The following is a 16,283-nucleotide window of genomic DNA, read 5'->3' on the forward strand; positions in this document are numbered from 1 at the left end:
AGTACCAACGGTCTACTGTAATTTTTTGTGCTCCGTATTCTTTGTATTCTATGTACTCCTATGAAATTTTGTTCTTTCACCCTCTAATATTATTTTTTAATTTTTTTAAATTAATATATAAATAAATAAAAAAAAAATATATATATATCTGCAAAACCACCAACTTTTTTTCATCATCAGCAAATTTGCATAATCTTCCCATATCCATCAATCATTAGACATTTTATAACTGGTGCACTTTGATAGTCTTTTGCAATCCTTATTACATAAGCATATGTCATTATTTTCAGATTATACATACCGTAAATGAATCAGATAACATAGTACTTTTCTTTTTACGTCTGAATTTTCCATATTTTCGCATGTTCCTGCATTTTCTTCCACTGGCACAAGAAAAATCCTGTGGCGCAGAAGCGTAATGTGGTTTGGTGGCATGTCGCTAAAGTCATAAGTCACAAGAAACATTTTCACCACAGTTTTGTTTGGGTTGAATAAGGTCTGTAAGCACACAATAGTCATGGAATTAATTTAAATGTAACAACTCAAACAAACCATTTGTATGTGTTAGAATACGCTGTGGGCCGAGGAGCTTTATTCTACAGTTTTGTGACCCAAGTCACCAAACTCCATGAAATTTTCACATATTGTGTAAAAAAAAATCATATAAATCACCCCTGAAACTCGTCATGAACAAGACTTGCACATTTTTTTATTAAATTAGAGAAAAAACAGAAAATTTTCAGATAATTTTTAGTCCAATCAAAGCACGTGTAACATTGAGTTGTCTGCCAGTTGGCCAATCATGCGCTTTGCTTCAGGCTAGCACACAAAATGGCTAAGGGTGCCTCTACAGATGCCTGTTTTACTGGAGATTCCGATTTGTTGTTCTGTGGAATACATGTCGTGGAAACTTGCAGCAGGGTAATTGAATTTAGTGAGAAAAGCATTAAAAAGGCTGAAGAATGTGCTGCTAAGTGGAAGAAAGCCTTGATAGCAAAGTCGCTGCTGAGGTGCTGGAACACAAAGAACACAGCCAGGAATCAACTCTAACTGAAAGGTAAGATCTAGTCTGAATTTATGAAAATCTATCTGTATGGACTTTAATTAATTTAATTGCACCCTTTTATAATGTGAATACATTCATTCATTCACTCATTCATGAGGTTGAGGGCCTAAACTATATGTATCATAACACAGTCAATTAAACATTGTCACTAATGCCAGCTTGTTGTAGAGTAATAAGTCTTCAACAGCTTATCTCGGAGTTGCCTGCGATAAATTACCGGGAATAAGTGCTCCGACCGCGGAGCCTGGTACCTGCGGTATAGTGAAGCCGCGGTCTCTATTAATAAGCGGCCGATTCGCGAACGCGGACCATCTCCGCGGGTGGGGGGGAGGCTGTACATAGTGCCGTCTGTAGCAGCCGTTTCCAGGCCACGACCACAGGAGAAAAACGGAGGGTTATTGATCGCACTTTACAGGCTTCCATTGCAGTGAGAAATGGTCAGAAATGGTTGACGTTTCTGTATAAATTAATTGGTGATATGTGAACTTGAACCAGTTTTTCTATGGTAGTAACCTATTGTTATTCTCATTAACATTCTTCTTGGTTTCTTGGTCCTCCTAAATATTCCAAATGGAATTTAAACTGGAGGTGAAATTTTATTAAGATTAATTAACATTATTTATTAACAATTATGAATTAATTTATTAATTATTATTAATTAACAAAATTTATTAACATTAAGTTGAAATTTTATGAATTGCAGTCCATGCAGACTTAATGACTATGAGATTTTTTTTCCGTAGCCTCTCCTTAAACTTGAAATAACTTATCAATTGTTGTAAATTACAGTGTGTCATTGACATTAAATAAAGGTTAACACTTTATGAATCGAAGTCCATGCAGGCCTAGGTACTATGAGATGTTTCTTTCTCTAGCTATTCTGCACCCTCTGCTCCTGCACTTGAACTTGAAGTCCTATCTATGGCAGTAAATTACAGTGTAAGTCTCATTGACATTAAGAAGAGATTGAGATTTTATGAATTGAATTCCATGCAGTCAGTGGGGTTCAGTAAAGGGAAGAACCCACAAGAACTGCCCTAACCCATTAATTAGTCTGGTGCAGGAGCAGGAGAGTGAGAGTGAGAGTGAGAGTGAGAGTGAGTGAGAGTGAGTATATATATAGGTATAATAATAGTTTAAATGGACTGCAACATGGAAATAGGCTGCCCATGGTGTAATACGGGCATTGGCCACTAGATGCAACACGGCACTTAATTTCCCGATCTCATTTTCTAATTAGCTTAATTAATTAATGTGCAACTTTTGGCAATGACGAGTTATGACATCCTTCTCAATTATATTTCATCTAAATCTGTGGAAAATTTCATGTTGTTTGGTGACTTGGGTCACGAAAACCTATTTCTAGATACATTTTTGATGCTCGGCCGCCCACAGCCTAGAATGGATGGAAAGAGAAGCAACTAAGAGCACTTCACATAACCTATTATTGAACGATTAAAAAAAATTACAATAGCATTCACCAGAAGTCAGAAATTATTAATTCTCAAATGGTACAAAATCTGTTAAAAAAATCTATTCTTGTAACCAATTAGTGGCAGTCATGGTAGCACAGCGGTAGAGTTGCTGCCTTACAGCAAAATGCATTGCCGGAGACCCAGGTTCGATCCCGACTGCGGGCGCTGTCTGTACAGAGTTTGTACGTTCTCCCCATGACCTGTGTGGGTTTTATCCAAGATCTTCGGTTTCCTCCCACGTTCCAAAGACGTACAGGTTTGTAGGTTAATTGGCTTGATAAATGTAAAAATTGTCCAGTATAAAATTATCCATGTACCTGTCTAATTGTACTAACAATGGGATAGTACCAGCCTCAACTATCTCCTCTGCCAACTTTTCCTACTTAATTCCTTTTTCTGTTTTTATCCACTCCACTCCATCAGTTTATTATAATCTAACTGTGTCAGAAGGAATAGCAGAAGCTGGTTTAAACCAAAGATAGACACAAAAATCTGGAGTAACTCAGCGGGATAGGCAGCATCTCTGGAGAGAAGGAATGGGTGATGAATTAGGAGAAAAAGGCAAACATTTTTTTGCCTACTTCACTTTGTAGTAAATATATTTACGATTTGTAATTTTACTTTAATTTTTTTGAAATGTAACAAATGTTAATTATTTAAAGAAAAGTTAATAGCCAAATGTGCCTGAATATTATATACATTAATAAATTTGACAAGCTGGTTAGCCCACAACCATTTGCAGATGGTGGGGTGATGAAAGAGACGAGGCAAACTGCAGCAGCATATTAAACACAACTTTGCAACAAAAAGTTTGGCAAGGCAATTGATGATGCACTGGGAAAATGGATCAAAAACCTTTTTAGAAAGAGGTACTAAACCTAATGAAGCTGATCACACTTTTTAAAATATTGTCACATTTAACATACATGCATAGAAGGGTGTCTAGAGTTAAAAATAGTTGGTTTAGTGCAATAAGCCAGTGTTTGCAATAGTGCAATTTTTTTTGCAATTTTGCAATAGCCTATGAGCATCTTGGGAAATTAATGGGACTAAAACTGGCCAGTCAAATAAAAGTATTAAAAATTCTAGTTGCATGAAAGATTAATAAAGCCACAGGTTTAATGCTTTTAAAACTAGGATGTTCAGGGTTTAACTTTAATCCTCCAAACTGCTCTAGATTCAGGAATTGACCTCCATCTTAAAACTGAGGAGAAATTACAGAGCAAATACAGACGCCCTGGTAGCGTCTAAGTTTCTTTTGCATGGGTTGCTGAAGCAGGTGGCCACATGGGGCCGTGCTTGCATCCCGTGTCAGACCTCCAAGGTTGAGCAACATTTACGGCCGCCCGTGCAGGATTTTGCGGTGCCCGATGGCAGGTTCCTACATATTCATGTAGACCTTGTCGGACCCTTACCATGTTCGCGCGGTGCCACGCACCTGCTTACTATAGTAGACAGGTTCCCTAGGTGGCCGGAGGTAATCCCGTTGTCGGATACCTCCGTGCTATCGTGTCCAACTGGATAGCTCATTTCGGGGTCGTCACCGACATCACCACAGGCCGTGGGGCTCAGTTTAACTCGTCTCTGTCGTCCGGCTTAGCACAGCAATATGGCGCCCTCCTACACCAGACGACCGCTTATCACCCGGAGGCGAATGGGTTAGTCGAGCAGTTCCATAGACACCTTAAGTCGGCGTTGAAGGCTTAGCTCACCGGCCCTGATTGGGTTGACCAGTTGCCCTGGGTCCTTCTGGGCATCAGAACTACGCCGAAGAAGGACCTCGACGCCTCCTTGGTTGTGCTAGTACCTTACGGGTACTGAGGGATTTCCTGCCTGCCACCCGTGGTCAGGAGGTTTCGGCTTCGGCGGTGCTAGCCGACCTTCGCGAGCGGGTGCGCGCGTTAGTCCCTGTCCCCACCTTCATGGGTCGGCCTCTGTGCATGTGCCGGTGTCATTAGAGAATTGTGAGTATGTTTTCCTTCATAGGGACGCTCTCCGGCTGCAGCGGGTTTATGAGGGGCCGTAGACTGGAGTCGCCACGTTCACGTTGGACGTGGGTGGCCGGGAGGAGTTGGTCTCCATCGGCTCCCTCAAGCCCGTGCACGAGGACAGCCCTGTGGTTGTGGCCACACCACGGCATAGAGGTCGTCCGCCGTCCGCCAGCCGTTCGGGTGTCTCGTGCCCCTGTGGTTCCCGGCCCTGTTTCACTGGTCCCCGTTGTCACGCACGCCCCTTGTTCGCATTTCACGCGTCCCTCCGATTCTGTTCTGCCGGTCCCTGTTGTCACGCCCATCCTGCGTTTGAGGACTACGCATTCAGGCCGAGCTGTTTGGCTCCTGGTGCGTTTCCGTATCTAGTTTTCTGGGGGGGTGGGGGCCATGCAGCGGCACCTACTGGTGCGCATCAGCATTGAACCCTGCGGTCGGAAGCCGCGCGCACATGACTCTGGGAGGGTTTTCGCGCGATTTCTGGGCTCTGCCTGCCAGTTGTTCGAGGATCACTGTTGTGGTCAGTTGTGTTGTATGACTCGTAGTATTGGAGAATTGTGATTGTGAATAAATCCTTTTCGAAACCACCGATTGTCGTTTTGCATCCGCTAAAATGTAATCAGAGCTTGAGGTTAGATGAGGTGAGATTCAAACGAGGCTTGTTTTCCTTGAAATATTTTTTTTCCCCCCAGTGGTAGGAAGGCCTGAAAAGGGGAACAGTCTCAAAATCAGAACCAGGCCATTCAGGAGGGAAACATAGAAACATAGAAAATAGGTGCAGGAGTGGGCCATTCGGCCCTTCGAGCCTGCACCACCATTCAATATGATCATGGCTGATCATCCAACTCAGTATCCCGTACCTGCCTTCTCTCCATACCCCCTGATCCCTTTAGCCACAAGGGCCACATCTAACTCCCTCTTAAATATAGCCAATGAACTGGCCTCAACTACCCTCTGTGGCAGAGAGTTCCAGAGATTCACCACTCTCTGTGTGAAAAAAGTTCTTCTCATCTCGGTTTTAAAGGATTTCCCCCTTATCCTTAAGCTGTGACCCCTGTCCTGGACTTCCCCAAGAGCACAAGTGTTCGTCGAAAAAACATAACCAAGGAGCAACAAGTACAGTTGTTGAAACAGAGAAACAGTTCTTCTTTGAGTGGTAGAAATAAAGATACAAACAATCTTAAATGAGATGAGTAGATGCTAGCCACAGACAGTAAGGATTCTGAAGCTAAAAGAGTCAATGGACAAACGATTCACATCGGTCTTGAACTCTACCAGTGATGGGACTGTATCATTGTTCTGAGTTTATTAATCAAACCAGAACCATTTCACACAAAAATAGTAGATGTCGTGTAATGACGCCAATATTATAAACATCTCAGTAATTCATATACAGCTATGACAATTTTGCCATTGATTAAAACAAAGTAGAGACGCAATGAACTGCAGAGGCTATCATCTTGAGCAGACTCAAGGCAGCCAGGCAGCCAGCATCTGGGCAGCGAATGGATAGGCAATGTTTCCATTGGGACCCTTCTTCAGACTAATTGTAGAAACCCAGAATGGGACGGGTTAGTCAGATACAGGCGACAAGGTTGATTGGCAGATGGGTGGACAAAGGCCAGAGATGAAAACAAGACAAAAGGGCGTCAGATAAAGTGAGGAGTGAAATGTACAGTCTGATGGAGGGATACAGGTGTAAGGGGATTGTGAAGGTAGGAAATATGGGGAAAGAGGGGAGAGAAAGTGAGAGAAATGGATGCACACCAGGGTGGGGTTGACAGGAAAGAGAGAGTGAGTGATATGTTACACGTAATTGGAGAATTCAATGTTCAAACCATTGGGTTGTAAGCTACCCAGGTGGAATACGAGGTGCAGTTCCATCAGTTTGTGTATGGTTTCACTCTGGCAATGGAGGAGGCCCAGGACAGGCCAGGCCAGTATGGCAATGGGAAGGAGTGTTAAAATGATTAGCAGCTGATAGATCCAGCAGGCCTTAAAGTGATGTGATAGGAGCAGAATTAGGCCATTTAGCCCATCAAGTCTACTCCGCCAATCAATCATGGCTGATCTCTCTCTCTCCTTCCTAACCCCATTCTCCTGCCTTCTCATTATCCCCGACACCTGTATCAGACCGAGCACAAGTGTTCGTCGAAAAAACATAACCAAGGAGCAACATGTACAGTTGTTGGCCAATTTTCAAGAAACTGTCCGCCCAATAAAACAAAACGTGCCAGCGCTTAATTTTGTTCATACTTGCTTATATGTTTTTTGGCGGGAGACTTTGGCAGTTTGGAGAAGTTTCAGAAGGTTGTTTCCTGGGACAATAGAGATTCTCAGAAGAAAAGATGGAGGAGATTGGACTTTAGTATAATGAGAGATGCTATTGATACATAAGATTCTCAGGGAAATTGATAGATAGATGTTGAAAGGGCATTTCCCGTTGCAGGAATTCTCGTACAAATGGCTTTGAAAGTAGTTGCTCATTTCTCGCAGAAGTTTTAATAATCTATTGAACTCTCTAACCAAAGAGCTGTGAAAGCTGAGATATTAAGTGTAGTCAAAGCTGAGACTGATACATTTTTGAACAACAAGGCAGCCAAGGATAACAGGGAACAAGCAAGAAGGACAACTATGATGTCTTTGAATGGAGGAACACATTTGAGGGACTGAATGGTTCATTCCAGGTCTGAGTTCCCCTGTATTGTTAAGGGGAACCTTCTAAATCCATGCTTCCTATCGTGGACTCCTTTCCAAAAGTAAAAATGTGAAATTCAAATGCATGGAGTCAACAATTTTCCAAAGCTTAAATGGCTATCAGCCTTCCTACCTAGTTTCAGAAGTACTTTATTGACATGTGAATTTTTCATTTAAATGGAGTAGTGAACTGAACAGCAACCCCTAAGCTGCAGCATGTTGCGAGTTCAACTTAATTGTCGTGCAAGCAAGATCTTTAAGTTTATTTCCCAATGCTCCAACTATAAGTGCAAAGAATGGAACAATTTCACTTGCAGCATTTTAAGAACAAAAACCTAATCCAGAGTTGAAGTTGAGTCAACATAATAAACAATTCTTCAATTGCTAAAAGATTATTTCCAGTGCTTGATTAACACAAGGCAAAATTTAACAGCTACTTTATTCCATGCGAGAGAAAAAAAATACACTTGAGGCTAAATAATTCCTGTCATGACACCCTGCAGCACTTTACATTCAGTGAAGCAGTTCTTAAGTGTCATCTCTTTCCTAATGAAAGAAACAGGGCCAAAAATGTATGCAGAGTCAACACCTACATACAACACTTAGATAATTATTTTTGCTCCTTTTTGGTTGAGGGATGAACAATTGGCCACATCAGCTGAGGCAAACTATCCTGGATGAGTACTGCTCTAGGCCAGCAAGGCACAAATGGATCTAAACTTGAATGTTTCAAAAGAACATACACTCAACCAGAACCCAACAGATGGTCAGGCCCAATCAGACTTGGTTGGGCTGCAAGACTTTGCAGAATACCATTAGCAAAGTAGAAACAAGGAACCACAGATGCTGGTTTACAAAAAAAGGCACAAAGTGCTAGAGTAACTCAGCAGTCTGGCAGTATTCCTGAAAAACATGGACAATTAGTCCAGCATTTTGTGTCTTGTTCCCCCCTCATTAGCACTGCACTGGAATACCAACTAAAATATTTGTACGGGAGATTTTGGAATGGGGCTTGAAAATGTCACCAGAAGCGCGACTGCAGCCAATGTGTCCAACTGCATGCAGACTTTAACATGCTGGACATTATTACCCAAGATAAAATGTAAGTTCATGTGTTGTCAACCAATTAAATTATAACAAAAATATTGATAGTACTGTAAAATGTCAAATAGAAGCTTGAACATTTGCTTAAAATTATTTTGAATACTTAATACAAGAACAAGAAGTGATCATTCTTGGTGAGGACCATGGATTTTGTTTTTTTCCAGACAATGTTCACATGGAAAATCAAACTGGATTTGTTTATCTAGAACATGCACACTATCACAGCAGAGACCCGCACTCCTATCCAATTGCAGAGAGCAGGTGACACTAATGACTGGCCAAGCTTGAAACACGATTTTAAAGGCAATTACAATTTAAAGTTATTACTTTGACCCGACAATAACACAGAAAACGTAGAATTGCAAGAGATTGTAAGATAATGGAGAAAACAAAGAACTCTGGACTAACAGAGAGAGAACAGCTGGATGTGGCAGAAAAGAGCACTAGGTGGAATAGTGCAAGGAGAAACATGAAATGAAATAAAGCATTTCAAAAATAAGGTGAAAGCGTGGTTATGAACCTGCAGCAAAAAATACAAATAAGCGATAGCTCAAAGTTCAAAATGTTGTGTTAAACTGAAACATAGCCTCAGTTTCATCGATTCTCCCTGAAAGCATAAAATGCAGCAGCGATATTTTTTAAACAAATATGGGACGTCTTCCCGTCCCGTGTAAGCTGCTACACTTTTGTGTAGGAGTTTAAACAGTATCTGTTAATAACTAGTTTAATACTGGGAGTTTAAAAACAAATTTCACAATTGAATATCCATAACTCATCAGAAATTATTTGAAAGTAAATGCAATTAGAAATATCAGATCCTTACTTACATCCTGGCAAACAATTGTAAAACCCTCAAATGTATCGGTGACTCAATTTTCTAATGATTTGCAAGGATAAAAAACTGAAAGAAACTGACATAGAAACTGAAAGGTGATTTTAATTGGTGCCATATCCTTTAAAAAAAATAAAGTGCTGACAAACTTACCACTTGGATGGTTCCTGCCTTGGGGACATTGTAACCCTTCTTTCCCAAAGATTCCAGATTTATCACACCCTAAAGGATAGGACAACAATTGTGAAAATATTATAGAAAACACCATTCCCTTTGCACCAATAAAGAATTCCCTTCGAATTTATTTTTCATCTTAAAATGTTACAACAAATCAAGCAGTTAATCAAACACTATTTTTAGACAAGAACGAGTTACGCGGGCAGTAATCTATGCACTGGTCAAATACGTTATCAAATTTTCCATGTTCTTTCGAAACATTGGAATAGAAATTGAGTAGGCCATTTGGCCCTTAGAGCCAGCGCCGCCATTCAATAGGTGCTGGAGTAGGCCATTCGGCCCTAGGCTGCCATTCAATGTAATCATGGCTGATCATCCCCAATCAGTACCCCATTCCTGCCTTCTTCCCCGACTCTGCTATCTTTAAGAGCCCCATCTAGCTCTGTTGAAAGTATCCAGAGACACTTTCAGAGGCAGAGAATTTCATCTCCGTTCTAAATGGCTTACCCCTTACTCTTGAACAGTGGCCCCTGGTTCTGGACTCCCCCAACATCGGGAACATGTTTCCTGCCTCTGACGTATCCAAACCCTTAATAATCTTATATGTTTCAATAAGAACACCTCTCATACTTCTAAACTTCAGAGTATACAAGCCCAGCTGCTCCATTCTCTCAGCATATGACAGTCTCGCCACCCCAGGAATTAACCTTGTAAACCTACACTACACTCCCTCAATAGCAAGAAAGTCCTTCCTCAAATTAGGGGACCAAAACTGCACACAATACTCCAGGTGTGGTCTCACTAGGGCCCTAGACAACTGCTGAAGGACTTCTTTGCTCCTATACTCAACTCCTCTTGTTATAAAGGCCAACATGCCATTCACTTTGGTACACAAAAATGCTGGAGAAACTCAGCGGGTGCAGCAGCATCTATGGAGCGAAGGAAATAGGCAACGTTTCGGGCCAAAACCCTTCTTCAGACTGCCATTCACTTTCTTCACTGCCTGCTGTACCTGCATGCTTACTTTCATTGACTGATGAACAAGGATCCCCAGATCCCGTTGTATTTCCCCTTTTCCAACTTGACGCCATTTAGATAGTAATCTGCCTTCCTGCTTTTGCTACCAAAGTGGATAACCTCACATTTATCAACATTAAACTGCATCTGCCATGCAACTGCCCCCTCACCCAACATGGCCAAATCACCCTGCATTCTCATAGCATCCTCCCCACAGTTCACACTGTCACCCAGCTTTGTCTCATCTGCAAATTTACTAATGTTATTTTGAATCCCTTCATCTAAATCATTGATGTATATTGTAAATAGCTGCGGTCCCAGCACAGAGTTTTGCGCTAGTCACACTGCCTTCCATTCTGAAAGGGACCCGTTAATCCCTACTCTGTTTCCTGTCTGCCAACCAATTTTCTATCCATGTCAACACTACCCCCAATATCATGTGCACTAATTTTGCCCACTAATCTCCTATGTGGGACCTCATCAAATGCTTTCTGAAAGTCCAGGTACACTACATCCACTGGCTCTCCCTTGTCCACTTTCCTAGTTACATCCTCAAAAAATTCCAGAAGATTAGTCAAGCATGATTTACCCTTCGTAAATCCATGCTGACTCGGACCGATCCCGTTACTGCTATCCAAATGTGCCGCTATTTCATCTTTTATGATTGACTCCAGCATTTTCCCCACCACCGATATCAGGCTAACTGGTCTATAAGCCTGTTTTCTCTTTCCCGCCTTTCTTAAAAAGTGGGATAACATTAGCTATCCTCCAATTCACAGGAATTGATCCTGAGTCTATAGAACATTGGAAAATTATCATCAATGCGTCCACAATTTCTAGAGCCACTTCCTTAAGTACCCTGGGATGCAGACCATCCGGCACTGGGGATTTATCAGCTTTCATTCCCATCAGTCTATCCAACACCATTTCCTGCCTAATGTGGATTTCCTTCAGTTCCTCCATCACCCCAGATCAGTACCCCATTTCTGCTTTCTCCCCATATCCCTAGATTCCGTTAGCCCTCAGAGCTGTATCTAACTCTCTTGAAAAACATCCAGTGAATTGGACTACACTGCACTGTGGCAGAAAATTCAACAGATTCACAACTCTCTGGGTGAAAAGGTTTTTCCGCATCTCAGTCCCAAATAGCCTACTCCTTATTCTTAAACTGTGACATTTTTCCCGCATCTAGCCTGTACAATTTTATATAGAAACATAGAGAATATGTGCAGGAGGAGGCCATTCGGCCCTTCGAGCCAAAACCGCCATTATTGTGATCATGGCTGATCGTCCCAAATCAATAATCCGTGCCTGCCTTCTCCCCATATCCCTCGATTCCACTAGCCCCTAGAGCTCTAACTCTCTCTTAAATCCATCCAGTGATTTGGCCTCCACTGCCCTCTGTGGCAGGGAATTCCACAAATTCACAACTCTCTGGGTGGAAAAGTTTCTCACCTCAGTCTTAAGTGGCCTCCCCTTTATTCTAAGGCTGTGCCCCCTGGTTTTGGAATCTACCAACATTGGGAACATTTTTCCTGCATTTAGCTTGTCCAGTCCTTTTTATAATTGTATATGGTTCTATATGATCCCCCTCACCCTTCTAAACTCCAGTGAATACAGCCTAGTCTTTTCAATCTTTCCTCATATGACAGTCCCGCCATCCCAGGGATCAATCTCGTGAACCTACGCTGCACTGCCTCAATCACAAGGATGTCCTTCCTCAAATTAGGAGACCAAAACTGTACACAATACTCCAGATGTAGTCTCACCAGAACCCTATACAACTGCAGAAGAACCTCTTTACTCCTATACTGAAATCTTAACATTCCATAGGCTTTCTTCACTGCCTGCTGTACCTGCACGCCAACTTTCAGTGACCGGTGTACAAGGAGACCCAGGACTCGCTGCACCTCCCGCTTACCTAACCCCATTGAGATAATAATCTGCCCCCTTGTTTTTGCCACCAAAGTGGATAACCTCACATTTATCTATATGTTTCTATGATAGGTGGATAGGGATGATGGTGGAACACCAATGGCAGGTGTTTCTGGGAATAATTCAGAAGATGCAGGATAATTTCATTCCAAAGAGGAAGAAAGATTCTTAGGGGAGTAAAAGGCGAACGTGGCTGACAAGGGAAGTCTAGGACAGAATAAAGATTAATGAGAAGATGTAATAACATAGCAAAGATGAGCAGGAAGCCAGAGGATTGGGAAACTTTTAAAGATCAACAAAAGGTAACTAAAAAGGTAATACAGGGAGAAAAGATGAAGTACAAAGGTAAGGTAGCCAAGAATATAAAGCAGTATAGGAAAAACTTCATTAGGTATGTGAAGAGGAAATAAATAGTTAAGACAAATGTGGGTCCCTTGAAGACAGAAACAGGTGGATTTATTATGGGGAACAAGGAAATGGCAGACAGGTTGAACAGGTACTTTGGTTCTAACTTCATTAAGGAAGACACAAACAATCTCCCAGATGTACAAGGACACAGAGGACCTAGGGTGACCGAACAACAGAAGGAAATTCACATTAGGACATTTTGTTGGGCAGACTCATGGGACTGAAGGGAGATAAATCCCCAGGGCCTGATGGTCTGCGGTCCCAGAATTCTCAAGGAGGTAGCTCTAGAAATCGTGGATGCATTGGTGATCATTTTCCAAAGTTCTACAGACTCTGTACTGCTGCTGACAAATTCAAACGCTCTTTTGACATAAATGTTTTGCACTGGAATATCAGCCGAGAGCTTTTTGCTCGTCTCTAGAATGGGATTACACAATATTGGAATGGAGACCAACCGAGTCAAAGCCAACTCAACAGTAATCTTGATAAACAATGTTCACAAGCTATTTCCTTACCAGGAATGGTGATGGGGCACTATGTTCAGAAATATTGAAGTAAGATACATCCACAGGTAGTGTTACATGCTGTGGGCAATATGATCCACTTGCCCCAAGTTCAGCTGTAAAACCTTCAATTCTTCCTGATGGTGCAAATCTGCCATTTAACAAGGATTCCTGAAATGAAATAAAAAGGCAAACCAGCTCGACTTACGGGCTCTTCTGTTTCTGTTGTTGGAAACTAGAGAGGTTATTACAGGAGCCCTGGTTGAAATTTATGAGTTTAGTTTAGTTTTAGTTTATTGATACAGCACTGAAACAGGCTCTTCGACACATCGAGTTTGCGCCAACCAGCGATCCCTGCATTTTAACACTATCCCACACACAATAGGGGCAATTTTTTTCACATTTACCAAGCCAACTAATCTATATACCTGTATGTCTTTGGAGTGTGGGAGGAAACCAAAGATCTTGGAGAAAACCCACGCGGTCATGGGGAGAACGTACAAACTCTGTACATTACAGTCCCCATAGTCGGGATCGAATCTGGGTCTCTGGCACTGCAAGCGCTGTAAGGCAGCGACTCTACCACTGCGCCACCCTTGTCATTAAATACAGGAAAGTATTCGACAAAGTTCCACATGGCAGGCTGCTCTGGAAGGCTAGATCGCATCAGATCCAAGGAGAGATAGCTGAATGGATAGAAAATTGGCTTCATGGAAGGAGGCAGTGGGTGATGGTGGAAGGTTGCTTCTCAGACTGGAGGCCTGTGACTAGTGGTGTGCCTCAGGGTTCAGTGCTGAGCCCGTTACTGCTTATTACCTATATCAATGATTTGGATGAGAACGTATATGGCAAGTTCAGCAAGTTTGCAGATGATACAAAAGTGGGTGGTGTTGCAGATAGTTGTGAAAAATTGTAGCACGATCTTGATCAGTTGGCTAGATGAGCTGAGGAATGGTTGATGAGATTTAATAGTGAAATGTGAGGTGTAGCATTTTGGGAAGTCTAACATGGGCAGGATCTACACAGTAAATGGTGGGGCTCGGGGGGGATGGGGGTGTTTGTACGTTCTCCCCATGAACTCTAGGAGTACAGGTAATTAGTTCCTTGAAAGTGGAGTCGCAGATAGATAGGGTAGTCAAAATAGCTTTTGGCACATTGGCCATTATCAGTCAGAGTATTGAAGTTGGGAGGTCATGTTGCAGTTACACAAGACGTTGGTGAGGCTGCATTTAGAGTCTTGTGTTCAGTTCTGGGCACCATGTTATAGGAAAGATGTTGTCTAGCTGGAAAGGGTAGACAGAAGATTTACAAGGATGTTGCTAAGATTTGAGGGTCTGAGCTATAGGGAGAGGACTGGAGGGTGGGACTTTATTCCTTGGAGCACAGGAGGATGAGGGGTGATCTTTTAGAGGTGTATAAAATAATGAGAGGACAAGACCGGGTAGATGCACAGTCTCTTGCCCAGATTAGGGGAATCGAGGGCCAAAGGACATAGTCTTAAGGTGAAGTTGGAAAGATTTAATAGGAATCCGAGAGATATCTTTTTCACACAAAGGGTGGTGGGTCTATGAAACAAACTGTCAAGGAGGTAGACGAGGCAGGGGCTATCGCAACATTTAAGAAACAGTTAGACATATACATGGATAGGACAGGTTTGGAGGGCTAAATGCAGGCAGGTGGTACTAGTGTAGCTGGGACATGTTGGCCGGTGTGGGCAATTTTGGCCAAAGGGCCTGTTTCCATGCTGTGTGACTATGTCTATGACTGTCCCTTAAATATTCTAGTATGCATCTCAAGTTTTAGTACTGAAATAAAACAGTTTATCTGATTACCTGCACCTAACTTAAAGTCTTCCCATATTAGCTTCCAGAACACCCATTTATTTCTCAAAAAGCGAAACATTACAAATGCTGCAAATCAGAAATATAAACAGAAAATGCTGCCAACTCCCAGTGAGTCAGGCAGCAGCTGCGGATAGAGAAACAGTTCAGATCAGTGATCTTGTGTCAAAATGAGAAAAGGGTAAAAACAACATATTTTAAGTGGCAAAGAGAGAGAGTGGGGCTGAGATACAGAGAACAAAGAGAGTCTTGAATAAGGAACAAAGGAATGTCTGTGACCATGTGAAGTTCACGATAGTGTGAATATGTAGGTTGAGAGAGCATGTAGGGCCTACAGTTCCCTGAAAATGGAAACCAGAGAAAATGTAAAGAGGAGGAGATGAATGAAGTCTCAAAAACCACAAGGGAGGAAGGGAAAATAGTGGTAATCAAAATAGGTTGCTGAATATATCCCTTTAAATTTGTAATCTTCTCTCATTGTACCTCAAAATTTCCTAGCAAGGAACGACTAATAGAAGGACTTGTGCTGCTTCTTGATGAAAACTTGTTGGATTCTCCTGCAAATGCACTCCGTAGACGTCTCCTGAAGGGCAAATATAAAAGAATATGTTGGCATTCTATGATTACTTTCAGTCAGATAATAGTTTTGTTTAAAATGTTTATATGTTCAATGTCTTAAATTCATATTCATTAATGTAAAATGGAATTAACATGATAAAACATTTATTTTCATTTCTTCACTATTGAAGTTTTTGGTTACAATCACTCTGGGTTGTCTCGCTGGGTCCAGCAGACTTTAAACTGTGAATATGATAAATTGGTTTCCAAATGCTTTTGGAAACAAAGCTGAAGGGGAACCCTTTCAGAAGATTGAAAATTCAGAAGGCTACTTGTGAATTTAACTGTGTGACCTGCCAATAAGTGAAGAAAAAAAAATTACCTTTCTGTTTGCAAGCAAAAAAAGTTGCACTGAATGATAAAAGCAAATGCCTGTCGCCTACTTTGCATGTTCCTTTTGGTCATTCATATGAAATGCCCAGCTGATTACTTTCTGGCCATCTCTCAGGGAGTTTTTTTGTTGTTGTCACATTTGAAGCAAGATTACAGTTGTGAAGTCAGATGCAAGGACAGAATTAAAGGACAGAGAGAGACTATCATTTCCTATTACGAGGATCCCAGATCAAATAAAAACTTGAAGATTAAAGACAAATGTTTCCGGCATGGGTAATTATGGAACTAT

At 41.7% G+C, this 16,283-nt stretch overlaps 1 protein-coding gene across 14 annotated transcripts in view; it reads right to left on the reverse strand.

The window, feature by feature from the left end:
* Positions 1-16,283, reverse strand: part of LOC129696036 (atos homolog protein B) — a 106,219-nt gene that overhangs the window by 2,977 nt on the left and 86,959 nt on the right. For all 14 annotated transcript variants that reach the window (XM_055633466.1, XM_055633509.1, XM_055633464.1 and 11 more), the window contains 4 exons: positions 15,527-15,626; positions 13,215-13,373; positions 9,316-9,384; positions 302-498 (listed from right to left, as the gene is read on the reverse strand). In XM_055633466.1, the coding sequence (XP_055489441.1) occupies positions 302-498; positions 9,316-9,384; positions 13,215-13,373; positions 15,527-15,626 (525 nt within the window). The remainder of the gene's footprint in view (positions 1-301; positions 499-9,315; positions 9,385-13,214; positions 13,374-15,526; positions 15,627-16,283) is intronic.

The sequence above is a fragment of the Leucoraja erinacea genome, chromosome 1 (genome assembly GCF_028641065.1).
Source record: "Leucoraja erinacea ecotype New England chromosome 1, Leri_hhj_1, whole genome shotgun sequence".
In the NCBI taxonomy this organism is placed as follows: Eukaryota; Metazoa; Chordata; class Chondrichthyes; order Rajiformes; family Rajidae; genus Leucoraja; species Leucoraja erinaceus.